The following is a 22,420-nucleotide window of genomic DNA, read 5'->3' as shown; positions in this document are numbered from 1 at the left end:
CCATACAAGCAGCAAGATCAGGAGACTGGCACCCTTTGCAACACCCGGCGGACTTCCGCACTGCTGACGCCAGAGCCAAGCTCCAGGCACTCTTTAACGTCAGGCATTAACTGTCAGTGAGTGAGGAAGGGTGCCTATTACATGGATTCCGCCTCGTCCTGCCTACCTGCCTGACGGCCAGAGCCGTGCTCCTAGCGCATGGATCCCACCAAGGCATCGTCAAGTCAAAAAACAGGCTCAGATGCAAAGTCTGGTTCCCCGGCCTAGACCAACAAGCGGAGGAAGTAGTCAAGGGATGAGCAGTTTGCCAGGCCAGTGGGCCACCCGATCCCCCAGTGCCAGTCATCACTGAGGAAGGTCCTACTGCTCCGTGGGAAAGAGTCAGTGCTGACTTCGGGAGCCTACCGGACAGATCACACATAGTGGTGGTGGTGGATGATTTCTCTCACTACCCCGAGGTGGAAATCGTGCAGTCCACGTCAGCTGCTGCAGTCATCTCCAAGATGGAGAAACTGATGGCCACGCACGGCCTATTCGGCGAAGTCCACACTGACAACGGACCCCCCTTCAACAGCCGGGAGTAGGCCGAATTCCTGAGATCATGGAACACCAGACATCGCCGTACCACACCCCGGTGGCCACAAGCCAACGGAGAAGTGGAACGGTTTGTGAAAACCTTAACCAAGGTGATCCGGATTGCAGTGGCCGAGTCACAGAATGTTGAAGGCTTCATCTACACGTTCCTCTGAGAGTACCGGGTCACGCCACATGCCACCACTGGGGTTGCCCCAAGCCAACTCTGTTTTGGCCGGACTGTGACAGATGTCATACCGCACCACCCAGTGTGGACAACACAGCCAGAACCCCAGAACCACTCAGCCCAGCGGAGGTCCTGCACTAACGAATACGCCTCGCGGAGGCGACAAGCCCGCCCAGTATCAATCCAAGTGGGGGATGCCATCCTCGTCAGGGACGGCCACCCGGGGGGGGAAATTCTGGTTGCCATTCGAAGCTACCCCATGGGTGGTGACAGCAGTTAAAGGAACCATTGGTGACTGCAACAAAAGGATCAGAGACTGTGACCAAGAATGTGTCTCACTTCAAACGCTTTTCAACAGTAACCAGGTCAGAGTGGGACATTGAAGGCACTGATGCACCCGAAGAGCCCAATGATCCAGACACCACACAACCCCGCTCGACACTCCCGAGTCAGCAGGACGCCCAGCGGCAGCGACCACAGCAACTAATCTACATGGGGCACCATGCTCTCTGCAGCCGAGCTACCGAGCACTAGTGGAGAACTCCGACTGACAGCCGGGAGGCAGGGTGGTGGTCGATATCACCTGAGACAAAGCCCCAACCCTTCCAGACGCTACGCTGATTTCGTATCAGACTAATACCACAGTCCATATAACCAGGACCCGTGCGCAGAGGCGCAAGTGTCCCGGGCCATATGCCTATGGTTGTTTTCTTTACTAATCATGTTCTAGTTTTGTTGGCTCCCCTCCAGTTGGGAAGGAGTATAGCATCGGCCCCTTTGGCTGTGCCAGCCCACCCTGCACTGGTATACAGGGGTGTTACCCAAGGATACCCCTCATGCGTGGGCTGAAATGTGATAGCCTGGCATGACGTATCCTAGGAGTTAAATGTTGTGCGTGAAGGCGCGAAAAGAGGTTCTTCCTGCACGTAACGAGTAAAGGGATAAACAACGCTTCAAGCCAGCCCACGGCTCTGTGTTTTCTTTTGGGCTCCGTTCAGCAAATGCTGACAATCACCACTATTGTTTGCAGAAAACATTTTGGGATCACCAGAATTTTACAATGCAATGCATTAGGGAGAGCTGCTCTTTCTGCTGCATGTCAAGTGTTTAGCACAAAAAGGATCTCGATTCAGAAAGATTTTGCAGTAGAGTAGATATGACTTACTCTTGTAGTATAACTCTAGTTGGTGAAGCCCTTCTCAACACTCACAGTTACCCTTTCATATAGCCCGGTTACTGCTTAAAATCATCAGCAGCATCAGTGCTTTGACAAGTCACTCTACGCTAATTGTCAGAAAATATGGAGCCACCTTACCGGATTATGCAGTGCACAGTGTTGTAACTGGCTCAATTAGCATTTGTTTTCTATGAAGATAGTTTAGCTGTTTCACAATAAGTAAAAAAAAAAAATTGAGGTATCTTAGAGGTTCGAGTCTATATTTATTTGAAGTTGATATTATATAATAAAATTATACATGTGCCCATGTGTTCCTGCAAAATAGTCTAAAGGCATTTTGTACGGTGGAGCTGCTAGCGCAGGTGGTTTTAATACAAAATATTAATGAGTATTCATGTATTCTGAGTAATGGATTTGTGTAGAAAATGTAATAACATAGAAAAATAATGCCCAAATTGAAGATGTGATCACGATGAGTGGCCGCCAATGTTCATGAAGTATTTCTTGTTATTAATTTGCACTGTAACCTTAGCACTCTTTAAAGATTTGAAAAATGTCATCTTTTTGACCATTTTGTTATTCAATTCAAATACATACATTACAACGAGTATAGGCGAGGCTACATCACCAGACGGTACACCAGCTTACATTGTAATGGAAGAGAAGGGTGTTGCACCATGTCTTTGGCTAAAGCAATGGTACAAAGTGACGGAGAAAGATGGGAACTTAGCGTTTCCTACAAATGGAACACTCAATTTGAGGGTTTTAGAGCATTTAAGGATGGTGCTACATGAATTGAATCCCCTTCCGAGACCGGCACAGTTCGAGGCATTAGCGATTTGGGAGTTAGTCACCAAACAGCAACGGAAATTGGACAGGAGAGTTAGAAAGGCAGAAAAGACATTGACAAAGGCTAGGAGGGATAGTGCTCAGAGAGACTGGAGAATGGAGACTTTGCATGGAATTAAGCTGTTTCCAGCGATTACGCAGGCAATGAGAAAGAAGAAAGGGAAGCTACTAGAAAGATTAACAAAAGCCCGTCCAAAAATAGGGAGGCTAGAAAGTCTTCAACAGTGGAGGAAAAATCAGATGATGATGAATTCATTTTACAGTTATTGAGAAATTGTCCATCACCATATGCAGCACATGAGAGTGACCCGAGCACCAGTGCTGATCCTTCAGCTCCGACACAGGTTAATGGGAAAGTGAGTCCGGGGCAGGTTAATACTGGCCTGACACAGAGTCCGATGAGGGGTAGTCTTAATGCACCTACTACTCCAGTAGAACAAAATCAGGTGCAACCACCACAGGTTCGAGAATTTACCCTGATGCACCCATTATGGAAACGGCGACAAACTTAATGGTGCCTACGGAATAGGTTTACCCGAGACCGATGTTGGTTCAGACAGAACCAACTCTACTTTTACTGCCCCAAGTGCAGCCACAAGTCATGCCAAGATTCACTCCGGTAACAGGGACACAGTCAGATATGTCTTCAATGATGATTCAGAACATGAGAGTTACTCTCCCACAGAAATTAAGTACCAGACCAACCCCAGATGCTATATCTTTAACTATTACTGTTGGTCCAGTTGTACCCCTTTTTGTGCAGAAGAAACCTATTGTATGTGAACAAGTTATCATGACAAAGAATACAATGGGGGGGAGGACATAACGAAAATACTCGAGTAGTCTCTCCTGTGGGACAGACTTTTGACAGATCAAGATCACTGCTTGGCCATAGTCCATTTGTAGCACTTCCAGATACTAAAATTGTTGACACAGCAGACCCCAAATGCAGTTGCACAATAGGTGCCACCCGTACAGGCCAACAACATTTTGTTGCAAGGTTTGACTGCACAGCAGTTGACTGAATGGTTAGACAAGCTAACTACCATGCAGAATGCTCCTAAGGGAGAGGAGTATTTGAACTACGCTAGGCTAAGCATGGAAGTGGGTGAACTCATTGAGAGAACTTTGAATCTGAACAGGTTAGAATCCTACACAGAAGCAGAATTGAGATACCTATGCCCGAAGATCACAAGGGGAGTAATGTGCATCGGAAGCTAGCATACCTGGTAGAAATGTACTGCATAGAAATAGAGAAAACTAAGCATTTAAAGAGGAGTTACAGATTAGATTTTGAGACTAAAGATTTTGAACACATGTGATCTGCCGGAATGAAGGCACACCTTAGGGAATTACTTCAAAGTGCCCAGACCTCAGGAGAATTAGCAAGAGGGAAGGCAGATGTGTAAAGAAAAGAGCTAAGAGAAAAGGGGATTCTGTGGAGTTGACTACAAATGTGCAGCAAGACCAAGATCCAGTGAACATTTTTCCGATGAGAGAGATTCAAGGAGGGAATTTTGTTCATGTCCCTTGGAGCAGAAGTGACATTCTATCATTTAGAAATGATTATCTAAAGTTGAGAGACAACCAGTGGAATGGTACCAGCAGATAGACAGGTTTGTGAAAGTTACAAATTGCCTGTGGGAGGACTTGAACACATTATTAGAGATAGTGGTCCAATCTGATCTGTGGATAGAATGTAAAAGGAGTATAAATTGGCCAACAAGCGAACCAGAGAGAGAGAAAAATACAGGTGCACCATCTCCCGAGGTAATGAAGTGTTACTATAAGGTGATTGAATTTTTGAAAGCAAGAATTTCAGCCAAGAATATTGACTGGAAGAGAATTGACAGGACAACTCAGGAAGCAAAGGAGTCGATACATGCACATTATGAGAGGGTGTTACAGGCGTTCAAGTATTACAGTGGTACATAGACAATTGAGGCGAAGGACATGATTAATTTTGTGTTCAGATTCATGGAAGGACTGAGACCTGAAATTGACCAGATACTTAAGTGTCATTTGATCTGTTGGCAAGCAAAGCCGATTGATGAGGCGTTGCAGTATGCCAAGTACTGTAGTGATGAGACTGAGTTGAAACAAAGTAAGCTGAAAGAGAAGGCGATGGTGATGCAGATTAAAGCTGCTCAGACAGGCCTACAGGAACGTTTTTCACAACAGCTACTGCAGCAGCAGCAGCAGCAGGGAAACATAGTATTTCAGCCCCAGAGAGGTCGAGATTGAGGTCGCGGAGGTTATGTGAATCGCGGTCCAGATTTAGGTACTCTATTGGTTCAGAATGATGTGCAGGGAATGAAGAAGCTGTTGCCTTGTCACGTTTGCGGAACCAGGAGTGTCCAATGTTGGTGCAGGAAGGTGTTGTTCAGCAAAGTAATGACATAAATTCCTTCCAGAATATGAGAGGATTGAGGATGAGAGGTCCTAATCCAAAATTCCAAAATAATGTGAATCAAATGCAGAATTTTCAACCAATGCAGCAGGTGCAAATGCCAAATGACACAGTTGCAGCCAGTGCAGCAGCAGGTTCCCATGGTACCTAGACAGCAAATTCAAATACCTCAAGCCCCAATGGAACAGCAGCAAATGATGCTTTCTCAACAGGTCACAGGTCAGAGGCATAACCAAAGTAATAACACCGTGCACCAATTCCTGTTATACAGTGAGAATGGAATAAATGATGATTGGGTGAGCAAAAGTTCAGATGAGGAGCCATGTGTGCTTGCAACCTCCTTAGAAGTAGACCAAAGAGTGCCCTGTGTGAAGGAAAAAGTTATGGGTCATAGAGTTTCATTCTTGGTTGTTACGGGAGCTACAGGTTCTATAGTAAGATCAGTTGAGGTTCCAAACTTGCCCCTTTCAGGTAAAACTGTTCAGATTGTAGGAGTAGCAAATCAGTATTTTACTAACCAGATTACAGAACCAGTTCAGGTTAAAATTGGCAACTTTCAGGGATTGCACAAATTCGTAGTCTGTGATTCAAGTCCAGTATCCCTACTGGGAAGAGACTGGCGCTTCACAACACCGGACCCTCCTACCTCAACACCAGACTCAACTTCTACACCCCAACACGCCAACTCCGATCCGCCAACCTCGCCCTAGCCATCGTACCCCGAATCCAGCGCAAGACCTCCGGCGGCAGATCCTTCTCTTTCCTCGCCGCCAAAACCTGGAACTCTCTCCCCACTCCGCTACGCCAGACCCAGGACCTCCTCACATTCAGAAGGCTCCTCAAGACCTGGCTCTTCGACCGCTAAACAGCCTCTCCACCCCCCCCCCACCTCAGCGCCTCGAAACCCTAACGGGTACATAGCGCGCTTTATAAATACTATGATTGATTGATTGATTGATTGCTGAGTAAAACCAAATGCATGATTACTTGTTCAAAAGATGGAATTGAGATTCAGTTGAATAGTTATGATGAAGATAATCAGGCCCCAGAAACAGAACGTGAGACTACAAATGAGGAATGAATATCATCTGATTGAATTTTTACCAATGTTCACAGTAAAGGAGCTTCATCTTGATTTGCAGGGAACAGTTAAGGAGAAGGTGTGGGATCTGACAGGTAAAGAGATAGGTCTGATAAAGGGAGTTACATTGTGGTCAAATGCTGTCCTGTGGTGCCAAATCCAGCTGTAATAATGTTTCAGATTCCATGTGATGCAGAGTGGTTCACTGTCATTAATGTGTTGCAAGCCTTCTATTCTGTGCCTGTTCATGAGGACAGCCAATTTCTCTTTTGTTTCAGATTTTTGGACCGAGTTTGCTGTTGGTGCAGAATTCCTCATGGGTTTTCAGAGACACCTTCCATATTCAACCAGATATGAAAAATAATTTGGAGTCGCTGGAATTGCCTTTCCAATCGACCTTGGTACAGTATATTGATGACTTGCTGATTGCGTCCAAAACAAGGGACAAGTGCAAGTATGACACGATTGTCTTAATGAACCACTTGGGAAAAAATGGTCATAAAGTATCCCTGATTAAATTGCAATATTGTCAGAGAGAAGTGAAATACTTGGGCCACTAGATTGAGAAAGGATCAAGAAAGATATCTAGAGAAAGGGTTACAACCATATTGAAGATGAATCCCCAGACCACACAGAGAGATGTCAGGATGTTTCTAGGGATGGTGGGCTACTGCCACCAATGGATTCCCAATTTTTCAGTCATTTCAAGATCATTGAAGAAGCTGACTCTCCAAGAAGTCACTGATCCCATAGTGTTAGACCAGGCTGGAATGAAAGCATTCACTGAATTGAGAGAGAGTCTGTGAAAGGCTCCGGCTTTGGGTATGCCTGACTACACGAAACCTTTCACATTGTTTTTTCATGAGTGTGATGCATGTCCTTTGTCTGTCTTGACACAGGTCCATGGAGGTGTAAACCGCCCAGTAGCATATTTTTCAGCCACTTTGGACCCAGTTGCAGCAGCCTTACCAGGTTGTTTGCGCACAGTTGCAGCGGTTGGACAAAGCATTACACAGTGTGAGGGCATTGTGATGGGATATCATTTGATTATAATGGTCCCTCACTCTACTGAGATCCTACTTACAAAGACGAAAACCCAATATTTGACTGGTGCGAGATTGACCAGATATGAAACGAGTATTCTATGGTCACCAAATGTGTCATTGAAAAGATGTACAGTGCTGAACCCTGCAACCTTACTTCCTAATGAAAATGTTGAAATTGAGAAATTGGAAGACATTGAGCATGATTGTCTTGAAGTAACTGATTTGTGCACAAAACCGAGACCTGACATTAGAGATACACGATTGGAAGAGAATGATCAAATTATCTTTCTTGATGGTTCTTGTCTAAGAGACAATACAGCAACACTGAGAGCAGGATATTCCGTATGCACAATTACTGGTATTCTGGAAGCTTCTTGGCTTCAAGGAGTGTACTAGGCCCAAGTAGCAGAACTGGTAGCCCTTACTAGAGCGTGCCATGTTTCTACTCAGCTGAAAATTACTATCTATACGGATAGCCAGTATGGATTTGGAATAGTCCATTATTTTGGTCAGTTGAGGTCACAGAGAGGTTTCATGACCTCTTCTGGTTCGCCAGTGAGAAATGGTGAAAGGATTAAAAAACTGTTACATGCTATCCACATGCCTGAGAAGATTGCCGTGGTGAAATGCAGTGCACATCTGAAGTCACAAGACTTTGTATCATTGGGATATGGATATGCGGATCAAGTGGTAAGGTTTTGCGCATTGAACTGTTTATCGTTCAAAGATAAGTGGGAACTGTCACCTGAAGAAGATGAAACATGTCCAAGTTTTGCATTAAAAGTGATTGACACGTTGCAGGAATTGAAAATGTTGCTGAATAATGCTGACAGGGAGGGAAAAGGTAATGGAGTAAAATGAAATGTGTTCAACGACAAAATGAATTGTGGGTTTCAGAAGAGGGTCAATTGGTTTTGCCTAATAGTCTGTTGTCTCAAATGGCTAGGTATTATCATGGTCAAGCACATGTTGGAAGGGATGCCATGATTCGATTGTTCGAGCACTATTGGTTCAATCCAAGGTTTAGACAGGTTGCTGAAGCAGTTTGCCGTCGTTGTGTCATTTGCCAGCAAATTAATGCGGGGAAAGGGACAGTGGTTAATTTGAGCCCCATTGGAAGAGCAGGAGGTCCATTCAGAAGAATGCAGATGGATGTTATTGAAATGTCTGTGTGTGGAAGTTTGAGATATGTGTTGGTGATTGTTTGTATTTTTAGTCACTGGATTGATGCTTACCCCACACGGAGGAGTGACAGCCTCACAGTAGCAAAACTACTGCTTAGGGAACTGATACCACGTTTCGGGTTTCCGAGCTCTTTAGAATCAGGTAGGGGAAGTCACTTCAACAATGAAGTAAATTACTGTGTGCAGCATTGAGCATTGAGCAGAAGTTGCATTGTAGTTACCGTCCTGAAGCACCAGGACTAGTGGAACAGATGAATGGTACCTTGAAGTCAGGAGTTGCAAAGATGTGTGCGTCCACGAATTTGAAATGGCCAGACACATTGCCTTTAGTTTTGATGATAATGAGAAACACACCCGACAGGAAAAAAGGATTGTCGCCGCATGAGATCCTTATGGGCGAGCCATGAGGTTGCCAGCGGTGCCTGCAAATGCACTTGGCACATTACAGACGATATGTTGTTGGACTACTGCAAAGGACAGGCTGATGTGGTTCGCTCTTGTGAGAGATGAAGGAGAAGACCTCCAGGAGGGTGGCGGAGAGCCTGTCTCAATTGATGCAGCAGGACAGCCTAGACAGAGGAAGGCTTTCCTAGAAGCAGACGATCTTGAGAGAAAACAGAGCAATTGCAAGACCCCGGGGGGAAGGAGTTGAGGCGGATCAAAGTCACTGTGATCTGACTCCTCCTGAACCAGTTGCAGGCCCTCAAGATAAAACATCATAGGACAAGGAGAAGTTACAAGTTTGATTCTGAAAAGAACATTGACACTGCCTACCTCAACAAGCGTCTCATCTTCCACATCCCAACAAGCCAGCTCCGCTCCACCAACCTTGCTCTCGCAACCGTCCCCCGCATCCACCGGACCATAACCAGCGGCAGATCCTTCTCCCACCTTGCCGCCAAAACCTGGAACTCCCTCCCTGGCAACCTACCCCTGACCCAGGACCTCCCGACCTTCAGGAAGCACCTCAAGACCTGGCTCTTCGATCAGTAGCACCCCCCAGCGCCTTGAGACCCTTCCGTGTGAGTAGCGCACTTAATAAATTACTGATTGATTGATTGATTGACCAAAGGTCCACTGAAAGGAGACAAGTGGCCAGAGTCACAAGAAAAGAGAAAGGAAGTGGATGTTGGATTAGCAATTGAAGAAATAGTGGATACAATAGGGAGAGATGATCTGAGTGAAGGAGAATTGATTGGTGATCGAAAGTTGAAAAGAAACAGAATAGCAAGTTGAAGGTCCTGAATGGGCGTACGCAACTACAAGTGAATGGCAGCAAGAATCTTTGTCTTTTTGTTTTGATAGAGCCATTCCGGGTCAATATTTTGGCACTTGAAGGACTGATAAACTGAACTGTTGAAACAATTTGAGAAAATTTTTGAGAAAAGACTGTTGAAAGTAACAGGAAAAGGCTTTGATAACCTGATTTGACCTTTTTGAAACCTGATTTTGACAAGCTGCTGACTGATTTTGGTAGAAAGAAAGAATGAGTGCTGTAAATAACTGATGAAAAATTTTGTTTTTGATTTTTGCTGCAGTTTTCCTAAAATTTCTCTTCTGCTTTCTGATTCTTTGTAGATCATGAGTAACATTAGCCAGCAGGGTAGGAAGGGTAGGCGCTATAAATATATGAGTATTGGTTTGGCGATTGTATGTGGGATATTGTTTGTGGTATTGATTGTGGGTATGACTATTCTTGATAAGAGTAAAGCCGACCATACTTCTGCTTTCAAGACAACTACTGTATTAACCGCAATAGAGAAGTTTAGGGTAGATGAGAACTATCTGCATGAGGGAACTAATGCAAAAAGAGAACTTTCTTCTAATGTCTTCTATCGCTTGTTGAGTGAGTATGTTGAGACGATGGATGCGAAGAATTGTTAGATTCCTTCATCAGTTGAGGAAGGAGTTACTTACCATAGTCTGCCTCTAACATATGGAATAAGTTGTAGTTTGCTACTAACACGATTTTATAACCGGGAGTACATCCAGTATTTCTACTCCAATTATAACATGGTGTTTTCGTTTGTCCCTATAATTAGGTATTTGAGTAGGGTAGCTAACGATAATGACATAGTATTAGTTAGAGGTTTCTTTGAACCTACATTGACATTTAGCACAGCTTACGCTCACAGAAATAACCTGACATGCTTGCTTACACGTTTAGAGAAGAGCTTTTTAGATAACAAAGATGACAGGAGAAAGGCATTGAAAGAGAAGTTAGAAAAAGGCTTAGAGAAAAGGTCTTACAAGAATGATTATGCTAATAGTGCAATTAAAACACAAGGGAAATTAGCTCTAGATGTGCAACACGTAGGGAAACTTTGTATATATAGGCCTAAGTCACGTACTGATACTTTGTTTGTGGGAACGAGTGAATGTAGACATATGTTTTTGTTTCAGAGTAAATGAACATTTATGTTGAATGGACAGGACCAAGCTTTTCCTGGGATATATTACATCTGTGGCTTGAATGCTTATTACCGTTTTCCAAGGGGATAGTATGGGACATGCTATTTGGGAATAGTTTTCCCAAAGATTTTTCAAATGGATGACTTAAAGAAATTTCCGAAAGTGACTGACTTTACATCATACATTACATCATATGAGACAGAGGAGGGAGTCCCCTTCTAGTATAGTGGAAGATATATTTGGAACAATCATTCCTTCAGTGGGAGTTGTTCTGAATTCGATAAAGATTAGAAAGTTGTCTACTATTGTGGATAACATGCTGACAAATTTTTCAGGAGCCATACTCCTGATAGATACTGAATTAGCAAAAGAGCTATGACTCTTCAGAATTGCCTTGCTTTAGACATTCTTTTAGCAAAGGATGGTGGAGTTTGTAGGATGATTAATTCTAGGCATTGTTGTTCATTCATTCCTAATAATAGTAAAGAAATTAGAGGCTTACTTACTAATCTTACTAATGAAAGTGCTGATTTAAGGGAACTAAAAGGGCAAGGTGTGTGGGAGAAAGTTGGCATGGGTTTTGCTTCAGTGGGAAATTGGCTCAGCAACATTTGGAATGGGATTCTATTGAAATTAGGGGATATTAATTCTTATGGTTTGCCTACTTGGAGTATGGGAAATATGTAGATTGTGTAAAAGGATTGCACTGAAAAAGTCAAAAGATGATCAGAGGAGGGAAAAAAGAAAAGGGAAAAATTGTTTAGAGAAAATTCGAAAAGGGAACAAAAGTATGAAGGGATTGAAATGACAGAATTTTAGGTGATGCAAAATTTGTGAGTGATAGTTTAGTGTGATGACACATTTAGTCATCAGAGGAGGGATTGCTAGCATAGGTGGTTTTAATAAAAAATATTAATGAGTTTTCATGTATTCCGAGTAATGGATTTGTGTAGAAAATGTAACAACATAGAAAAATAATGCATGCATTGAAAATGTGATCATAATGAGTAGCTGCCAATTTTCATGAAGTATACTTATTAATGGCTTATTAATATGAAATGTTGAGCACATGTTTGATTAATGTGGTAATATGACATATTGAGGGTTACGCATTATGTATTAGCTTTATTAATTGTAGGCCTTAACTTAGTGGAGGTCTTGGACTAGTTGCACATCCTCATTTCAAGCTGTATTTCTAAACCGATTAATAAAATGGCTGTCTAGATGGACGATGGGGACATTACAGGAGGAGCCAATCAGCGACATGTGAACCGAGTACTAAGAGAATATATAGATTTGAAGTTTTAATTTTATTGGAGGAAGGGTGAACATTAGATCCCTTGACCAATAGGGATTTGGGGAGTAGTTTTAGGAAATTTAATTTAACAGGACTGCACTGAGAAGAAACCAGTATTGTGCATTTTGCCTTTTGCCACCATCATAATTTCTTGTGCGTCTTGACAAGAGACATGCTTAACTTTAATGCTTAAAGACTTTGCCTTTTCTGAACTTTGATGCTGAATCCTGATGCCTTGCTGACTGAACTGATGTCCTGATGACGAAGACTATCTCAGCTTGCCGATCCAATTGAGGAGAGGTATTCTTTTACCCATGTGTTGTGTTATGCCTATTTTCTTTCTAGGCACCAACCACACTGTTTTGATAAAGCCATAGTTAGATGTTTTTCTAAATTTGTGTTTACTAAATTGTTTTGCATGAAGCCCAACATGCTGATGCTAATCTGATGTTAGATAAGGATCCTCACTAATGAGAATTTGATATAGGGAATAACGTTTGATTAATTTGTTTCTGAATCTAAATGTATGTGATATCGTTTGCACAATTTTATGCTATTAATTTTCACTGTAACTTTAGAATGTGTAGTAATTCAAGTTTTGATTAGATTGTGTTTCTTTCGCAGATTTGGACAGCCAGTTCTGTTTCTGTATGTGTATCATTTGATTTTGAGATTACCTCATGTGACATTAGCATTGTTAATATAGGGAAATAAAAATTCTAACCTTTACTAAAGGTGTGGTTATTCATGACTGAAAGGTCATGGTGTGTGACAATTACTGGCTCCATTGATTACTAACGTTATTACACTTCATTGATTATTGGTGTTGATAATTAATTATTACTTATTGATCTGCCCGTACTGGATCTATGGTGGGAACCTTTTAATTGCGTGTCAAAAGGTTCATCAACCTATTTGCGTCCCCTTGTAAGTTTACTTATTAAGGTCAGACGCGTTAACAGTGCTCCTTCAGGAGCTTAGGTACAGCCCACACTGTGGTCTGTAACAAAAATGTGGGCAAATAGCGATAACATGGTTATCTAATACACAAACATCATATTATATTAAATCTTACAGTGCTGTTTGAGAAACTTCTATATAAAGCACTCAAGTGTGTATTAAGTTTCATATTATTAAAGTAATCTCTTATACACCATGGTAATAATCAATGTGTTCAAGCATAAAGCAGTTCATTGTAAATGCCTATTCAATTTTTCATTTAATTTCATGCATGTTTTGATTTGATTTGTGGCTCTGTATAAGAAAGATGACCCTGTCCAGTAAAAAAAAAAAATTGGTTTGGTCACCATTTGTGTTAAATAACTCCTTCTATAAATGAGTTAGGGTGTGACTTACACAACCAACACTCTGCCCTAATCAGCCTCCCAGATGAACAGAATGTAATCCATAGAAAGTGCATGATCTGCTTGCAGCATCAGAATGTGACAAGGTTGATCCAGAGCTTCCACTGATTATTTTTGCAGTACATGAAACACACGTAAGGTTATTGGAGACTGCCTGCAATAAGCCTACCCACTGGCAATAGCTTAGTGTAACAGTCCAACCCATTGTTCTTTTGCTCACCATGCCATCTAAGTTTGGACCCAGCCAGCTTCCCATGGGAGCAGTCCAGTCTGAACTGCCGAGCCAGGTCCTCCCTGAGCATAAGCAACCCAGGACTGGTTTCGCCCTAGGTAGGGGCTCATCAGCCGGGGACAGCTTGGTTCCATTGACCCAGTGAGAACGGGGTCCACGTCTGAGCATATCCATGCCTCTTATGGCTTTACCTAAAATACATCAACGGTGATGGAAGGCTGCTTACAATAAGCCTAGACAGTGGCAATAGCTCGGATAGCACTCCAACCCAATTGTTCTTTTGCTCACCATGCCACCTCAGTTTGGACCCAGCCAAATGCAGCTCATTCTTGACACTGCTCCTGAAGAGAACAGTCCAGACTGTACTTTTGTAGTGCTTCAGACTTATTCCTGAACTCTGGAACTAAGCTAGGAATTCTTCTGGCTTAATCATGGAATCTGGAGTGAGTCAAGAGGTCTACAATAGTAAATAACTGCAAAACCCTAGTGAATCGGATGCTTTGCTTTTCCTGGAGAACTACTATGAAGGTGCTCAGTGATATGGCAGGTGTAAATAATAGGGCATGCTAACCAAGGTCACAAGATTTGCAAAGAACGAGCTTGAGAGAGCCATATATGGATCCAGACAAAGGATTTGTTTTGTCCATAAACTGCTGATTAAACATTTTTAGTAACAGAAACCCAGCCTTACGAAGACTAGGGCTAATCTTGTGACTTCCAAGTGCCAAAACATCTTGTGATTTTAATGCACCAATTGCATAACTTTGCTGTAAAAACTAGAGGGCTAAATATACAAATATCTGGTTGCAGAATACTGGTGGCAAAATGCAATGGATATTTTTGCAACCCGTGAAGATTTTTAAGTACTGACATGCACAAATAGGTCGGTTCTTAAAAATCGGAATGGTAATAGGTTGGAATCCGACCTAGCTTATAAATATTAATGAGGTAGGTGGCAACTTGAAACTCACAACGATTGGACGATGATGGCCTTTTTGAGCTAGAGAGACCACCTTGTCTACGATCTCATTTCATTGTATCCTGTTTTCCATAAAGAAAAATAGGCTGTGTTTAAATAAAACGTTGATTTTTTAGTTTGTGTAAGAGTTTGTAGTGGTCCCGTGGACTTCTGCCTACTCCCAAGCAATCTTTTTTTTAAATTCCATTTTACGAATAGATTACCACCCCAACTTGGGGCTCTGTACCTTTCCAGTGGTTTACGGCCTCTTGTTTGGTCCAAAATCATTGATACATATGGAAAAGAATAGCTGTTTGGAAGAAACATCTAGAACATACCCTTTCCAAATAAAGATTCTGTATTCATTTCTAAGCCCAAAAGATAGAAACTCCTAAAACGGGTGTAGTACATTACTAAAAGCCATTTTTCGGTTACAGACTCTGAATCAATGTGTTTGCGACTGAAAAACTGCTTTGTATGTCTGCACTAGGATGTTGTTAATTAAGCTTTTTTGAGGCATCAGAGTTAATTTTGAAGGAGTGCTGATAGTGAAGGAGTAAAGCTAATGAAGCCGGGCATATACTACAAACTATAAATAAACTTCACTTGATCCCTCCCCGCTATTAATTTTTTTATCTGTACTGTTTGTCATTCTAATCACATTAGCCCTAGATCCCTTTTTAGACATGCTAAATTACCAAGAAGTTACCTTTACTATCTTATTCCCTACCTCTCTCTAACATTTCTACTCTCTAATGGTTACATAACTAGCCGTAAGTAGAATCAGCTCCATATAGTAGACCCCAGAGAGATAAATCAATCAAAGATTGTTAGAAGGGTGAGGCTTGAAGCAGTTCCAAATAATACTACAAAAACATTTCAGCTCTAGAAAAGGACAATAAAAAACATCAAAATATTCATCTCCTGAAATATACGTCTTTATTAAATATTATATTGTCAGTTTATGTTTTTAAAATCTACAAAACTCAGAAAAACAGACTTACATTGTAGTTTAGTGTTTAAGAGGCAGTTTATGAACAGGACCATCGTATGACTATTGCTTGGCTATGTATCAACACTACAGCAACTATGTACACATAGTAAACCTGATGTTTGAGACTGACATGTTCTTGGGTACATGGCTTTTGATGATTTATACAATCAACCACTGCTGATGAACTTTGAAGAGTATGACCATCACTGTTTCTCAGAGACTCCTATCGAGTGCATTCTGGTGCGTATTGCTCTGGGTATGTTTGTTCTCATTTCCACAGTCCAATTCTCCACCACTGTATTCTTGTGTGACGGAGCCCAATCGATGATATAGGCAAGGGAAGTACTGTAATAATTGGGTTATTTTTAGCAATGCTTTACCTATAAGCAAAAAATAGTATTCGTCTTACATGGCATGATAATGGATCGGGATGACATATCATGCATTTTTGTTAAATCCTATTGATTTCCTAGAGGTGTGATTAAAGATTCAGAATTATAACAAACTGTATAGGTGTTCAATAGAAGATATATGTTCCTTTAAAATTAGTTATCCTAAAATTGTGCACGCATACACATTTTCTTGAGGTACACATACAGATGGGATATGAGGGGATTGCACTATGAGTATGTCAAGTAAAAAGCAGGATAGTGAAGTACATACTCTGAAACCAAGAACAATAGACATAAGGATAGAAGAAAAATACTATAACTATGCTTCGAGATTGGTAGGCGATACCCTCAAAACAAAATAGCAAACATTGGATTACTACTCAAATGTACTTAAATGACCTGACCATTGTCTTATTGGATGTAATATTGTCTGGGCAGAGCGAGTGCTATTTTCTCTTGCAGTTAACAGTGTAAAAGCATGAGAAATAGCACCAGTAATGGTTTTATGCTAAAAAGAAGTTTTTGCAGCAGCGATTAGCAACAGCTGCCGATGACGCTTGTGGAGAGGTAAGGGAATAACTTGTAAATTTGAAAGTAAGGCTGACCACATATCCAAAGAATACCAGGTAGTTTGATAAAATGTTATTGGTAGATGACGTAGTTTGGAATTTCTCATTGGTTGAGAATTTAGCTTGATCATTTATCCTTGATCAAAACTGTAGTTTGTTGAGTTCTTACTAGGGATGTATACTTAGCATAAGGACTCGAGGACCTGTTATGGATGTGACAACAGTTTGTTGATGTCCTATTGGCCTTGAAAGTAGATTCAGGATCTTTTATTGAAAGTGAATATAGTTTGATGAACATTTATTGCTAATGAGAGTAGTTTACAGATCTATCATTGGTTGAACATGTAGTTTCATAAATTCTTATTGGTAGTGAATGTAGTTTGATAATCCCTAATTTCCAGTGAATGGAATTTTAAAACTAAATATTGCTAACAGATTCATTTTGAAAATCTTTTGTAAGTGTAGAGCACAGACAAGGGATCATGGTTGAAGATGTGATCTATCAAGGCCTGAATGGGCATATTAGTAAGTATGTAGTATGTTCCATTTATCTTACACTTTGTTATTATTAGTGGATTTGCTCACTGTCAAGCTTTCTGATGAAAAAACCAGGCCAACACATTCCAGAACGCACCACAGAAGAATAGCATCTAAAGGGTTGTCATTTACACGATTTTTTAAGCAACTTTATTTTAAGTACATGAAAAGAACAACATGAAGGAATACAGAATTCTGAGCTTTTTGGTCTTAACCGCACAACGTCATTGGTCCTCAGTCACACGGCCAAGGAGAAAAATAAACATAGGCCACCAAAGAAAACAAGACAAACAGGTTTTGAAGAAAATAATTCTTAGACACGTTTAATTAGACATCTAAGTTAAATCACTATGATTATACTTCTTAAACACATATGTACATTTAAAGGTTGGTATAAAAGGTGCAACTGAGCACTTGCCGAAACAATTAGTTTTTGGTCAGAGGTGGAAAGGTCTATAGTGAAATGAGGAGATTTTCCTGATGATCGGTGTTTCTGAAAGAGTTCCCTAGATACATGATTTTATTCGAACAGCCTTTCAGAGCACTGACCTGTCAAAAAACCCTGACTTCCCTGCTGACCAGTCCGTCTGTTAGGAGTATTTACATCTTTTCCAGGTTCTTAAGAATAACAAAGTAAATCTGTCCAGAGGAGGATATTTGACCTAATGGCATGTAGCTTCCCTTTTCTCACGGTGCAGAAAACATTATTACCACCTTCCCTCATCCAAGCATACCCCATAACTAGATACTTTGTCTAGATGTGTCAAAACTCCATGCTTCCCTTTCACCTTCATGCAGCCAGCTCAGAAAGATGCTGACTGGAAAACCTTTGATTTCCCATGCCCCTTTCTTATTTTAGAGATTCACGGGGCTCGACCTGACACTGTGATACTTGGGCCCATATTTATACTTTTTGACACTGAACTGCGCTAACGCAGTTCAGCGTCAAAAGGTTTACCACCGGCTAGCGCCATACCAAGATGCCGGCGGGGTGTCATATTTATGGTATAACGCTAGCCGGCGGTAAGGCCCGGCTAGGGTCATAGAAAAGGATGCTAGCCGGGTGGGGAAGGCATAGGGGGAACGGGGTTTAGCATCAGAGGATGATGCTAGTACGGCCAGAGGCACAAAAAATGCCTCATTTTCTGACATTAGAACCCCATGGACAAGACTCCTGTCTCAGTTAAGCCAGGAGACATGCCCCCCAGCCCAATGGGCAACTGTCCTATAACGCAAGCTAATTAATACAATCTAAGACTTGGCAAATTTTGAGGAAAAAGAGCAAGGAGTCGTTTTAAAACTAATATATTAACGTCACCACAAGAGGCAAATGACAGCCCAGTGCATTTTCTATTAAATACATTTCATGGACTTATTTCCACTCTGTATTCACCATGACCTTTTTTACTTTCTCTATTGAATTCTGTCAAACACATGTGATTGGATATAAATATGTGACAAGTGAATATGTGCAGAGCAGGACCTTCAGATAACATTTTGGGACAGAAATTCATAAACTCGCATGCCTAAAATGTTGTAAGTCATTCCACTTTTTAGGATGCCCACCTAAGTACTTCCACACCTAGGACTTGGGAGTAAAATTCTACAAACACAGAAAATTGAATCCAATTGTTAGATAACTGGATACCAGCTGAGTGAATGGGAATTGTAACATAGTCCATCTGACCAGAGGGAAAGAAGTGTGGAACCCCTGAAAACATCGAAGAGAAAAAATGAATTCGGCCAGATCCGAAAATTTCTGAGGCTAGCAAGCCAGAAGCAATATTAAATGAAAGTAATTCTTTAAAATTGCTGATTTTTTACTCATATTTTGAAAGGTTTGGATTTTTGTCTGGAAAATAAAGCATCCATAAAGGGCTTTACTGAAGCAATTTTGTATGCCTTGTTAGAGGAGTGGTTGTATCTTGCTATCTGGTACAATGTAAGTTATGATCAGTTTCATTAAAATACAAAACATACCAAAGGGAACATGCTGAGAATATACTTATTAAAACAACAAAAATAATTTTAGGAGGGTGTGCATGGCAGTTTGAATGTTTTCTATACATAAATGGCAACGTGGGTTCACAAAAACCACAAGACAGCTCGACGATGGCATTAAATCCAGGTTGTAAGTTACTAGCAGAGCTTCTCTGATGACAATATCACATGTGAAAGGGACAGGACAACCTTTTCCCGTTGTTGATATTCTCTTGCCAATGTATTCTGGTATGTGCAGTTATGGTGAGGCAAGCCAAATGTATCTTGACTGATTACAACTTGAAGAGAAAGAGACTCTCTAGAATTTAACCCGTTCAATAGTTCTTGTTATTGCATTTTTATAAACCAGAAGAGTTGTGATGGGTTCTGTGGACCTTTTCCTTCTGAAATGTCTCAATTTTTCAATTTCCTAATTTTGTGAGACATGAGAAAACACTACTTGCTAGCTGTTTGGTGGAGACGACACGAAGTGCTGTAAATTTGTCAAAAAGACTCAGAATCACTTTGGTCTGTTTGCGCATTTAATCTGAAAAGTATTTCTAACTGCAATGCTTGAATCTGTTTGGGACAGATGATTATTCATGTCAACCCTGATTGGAAAGGCAATATAGTCTTGCAGATGATGTTATGCAGAAAATCAAAGATGATGTTCTGAGGGTGAGTCCTCTTTTATAATGAACTTGACAATTTGCCAACTACATTACCCGAACATTACCAGATTAGCATTATCTTAAATCTGGTGTTTATGGAAAATATCTTCTCTTATCAACACCCAAACCTGCTAACTGCAAAACCAGAATGCATTGTAAGAGCAACGAGTTCTGCTGCCTGACCTGGAAGAATACCCACCTGGCTAAAATACACAAACAATGAAGGAGTATCTAGATACACAGTCACCATAATATTTGCTCATGTTGAATACTACATGTCCCTGCAGAGGAAGGTACACAAGGGAATATGTCTGTAGCCTCTTTGGCTCAATCTCTAGTTTGTGATAATGCGGTTGGGACAGGGCAGAATTCTAGACAGAGTCTAGGTTTAAAAGGGATATGTTTAGGCAGGTCTCTGTGTATACAAGTTATACTTTGCAAAAACAGTATGCTTAAGTATTTTCGGATGATCAGTTATAAAAAGCGATTCATTCTATTTCCTGTGTGAGGAAAAAAAACAAAGACATTTTAGAGGCTCCAAGAGATGTGCTAAGTAGCACATTTTTTTCTCTTCCTTTGTTGCTGAAGGTCTTCTTGAAAGTGTAATAAAGTAATGGGCATATCTACCTAAAATTGTGACTGAATCATGCATTGATAATCCTACTATTTAATTTGATCTCATGATGACATTTGACATGCATGTCTGCTTTTACCAACTAGGCACAGCCTCAATTACCCACATGAAAATGATATATATTGTGTGTTGCTTTAAACAGGCAATGATGTGATAGAAGTGCTTACTAGATTTGCTCCTAAACAATTCAGAGATTTTTTATGCAGCTAAGAGGTTTATGATGGCTCGCACGAAATGCTCTTTTTACTTAGAGATTTGTTATCCACCTCTGGCTTTAATGTTGCACCTGTTAGAGTTTCCATGGGCCTTGAATATTCTTTGATCACCTCAAAAACCACTACACATCTTAGATTGTTCATGTACCTTAAAGATGCGTAGCACACATATCGGTAGTGTCTCTAAAAGTTTGTCTACCTTGGAGATACACCATATATCCTAGAGAATTGTTGTGCATCCCAAATATTAAGGATCGGTACATATTAATGATTGGAGGCTCATATGAGTTTATCTCCGTTTTAGAGATTCATGGAGCACCCAGGAGAATCCCCTTAAATTTCAGAGGTTCATTGTTAATCTATGAGAATCCCCTTACATTTTTAGAAAAGTGTGCTGTCCCTCCAAGCACTAAGCATCAGAGTGTTTTGTGGTGCACCTCTGGAAAGCCCCCTGACTCTTATGGATTTACTGTGCTGTTTAGTGAACTGCTTAATGAACCACTTCTACCTTAGAAAATATATGCATGATGCAGTAAAGAAAGATGGGAGATTCACTGTGCATTTTAAAAAATAGTGAATAATGGTCAGAAAGAACTCTTGCATCTGAGACATTCATGGGTCATTGCATATTTGGGGTTCATAGTGCCTTTTGAAATGTCCCTGTACGTTGTCAGTAATCAAGGCGCATATCTGAGTGACAGTGCCCACCATAAAGGTTGATGATGTACCTTGAGTATTATCCATTTTAGAGGGCCAGGGAGCATCAGATACATCATGGAGGATTGCTGTGCATTATGAATGGTCAGTAGAACTTCCAAGATGCATTTCTGATAATACAATCGGCCCAAGAGGTTTGGACTTTCAGTGTCTTAGTGTCTTCACAGAAGTGCTAGAGTATTTTCAAATTCTTGCAGTACACCATGCCTAAATCAAGCTATGCTATTGAAGGTTAAAAACAAAATTACAGATAACAACACTTTTTGTGTTTCTTGGGATTTAGAAGATATTAATACTTATAAACAATCAGAACATCCAATCATCCTTTGAACACAATCAATATAGACATAGACCTTGGGGAAGAAACAGTATTCTCTATATTCAATGGTATTACTTGGAAACACAAGAGAGAAAAAGAACCCTTTGCCCCTCCACATCACTTTCCCAATTCCAGAATAAGTGTTTTTTATTAATTCATTTCATTTTTCTGAGTCAATTTGCATTAGATTCTTTAAGGCATTTTTGAGGCTGTTCTTGCTGGGAGATTTTACTGCAGTTCTGAGGGGCTCTTCTGTGGGACTCTGCCGTTTCAGTTCCATTTCAATGGTCATAACCACTTTGGAACTGCGTGGAGAATCCTCATCAGACCCCTTTGTACCTTCTCTGCTGGCTAACTGCTATTTCTTATCCCTTCTTGAGTCCCCGAGTCCTCCCTTGGCCTTTTTCTCACTGGCAGACTTTAGACTCTTGCTGTGGTCTAGCATGGCATACAAGAGGGGAGCCTGAAATGACAAAGAGTAATAACATATATAACATAAATATTTCAATTTATTTTTTTTAGATTATTTCGACTGCTTGTTTAAAAAATACAAATTTAAAGTACAGTTCACATAAAAGTATTTAAACATAGAAACATTAAAACATGAAAAACAATTATTGTA

General features: G+C 40.9%; 1 protein-coding gene across 1 annotated transcript in view; it reads right to left on the bottom strand.

Annotated features, from left to right (window-relative positions):
- Positions 1–15,692: 15,692 nt before the first annotated feature.
- Positions 15,693–22,420, bottom strand: part of MPZ (myelin protein zero) — a 34,399-nt gene continuing 27,671 nt past the window's right edge. The window contains exon 6 of the mRNA XM_069217803.1: positions 15,693–22,261. Coding sequence (XP_069073904.1) covers positions 22,157–22,261 — 105 coding nt within the window. The 3' untranslated portion in view covers positions 15,693–22,156. The remainder of the gene's footprint in view (positions 22,262–22,420) is intronic.

The sequence above is a fragment of the Pleurodeles waltl genome, chromosome 12 (genome assembly GCF_031143425.1).
Source record: "Pleurodeles waltl isolate 20211129_DDA chromosome 12, aPleWal1.hap1.20221129, whole genome shotgun sequence".
Lineage (NCBI taxonomy): Eukaryota > Metazoa > Chordata > Amphibia > Caudata > Salamandridae > Pleurodeles > Pleurodeles waltl.
Note: the sequence above shows the minus strand (reverse complement) of the source record. Positions and strands in the feature narration are given on the sequence as shown.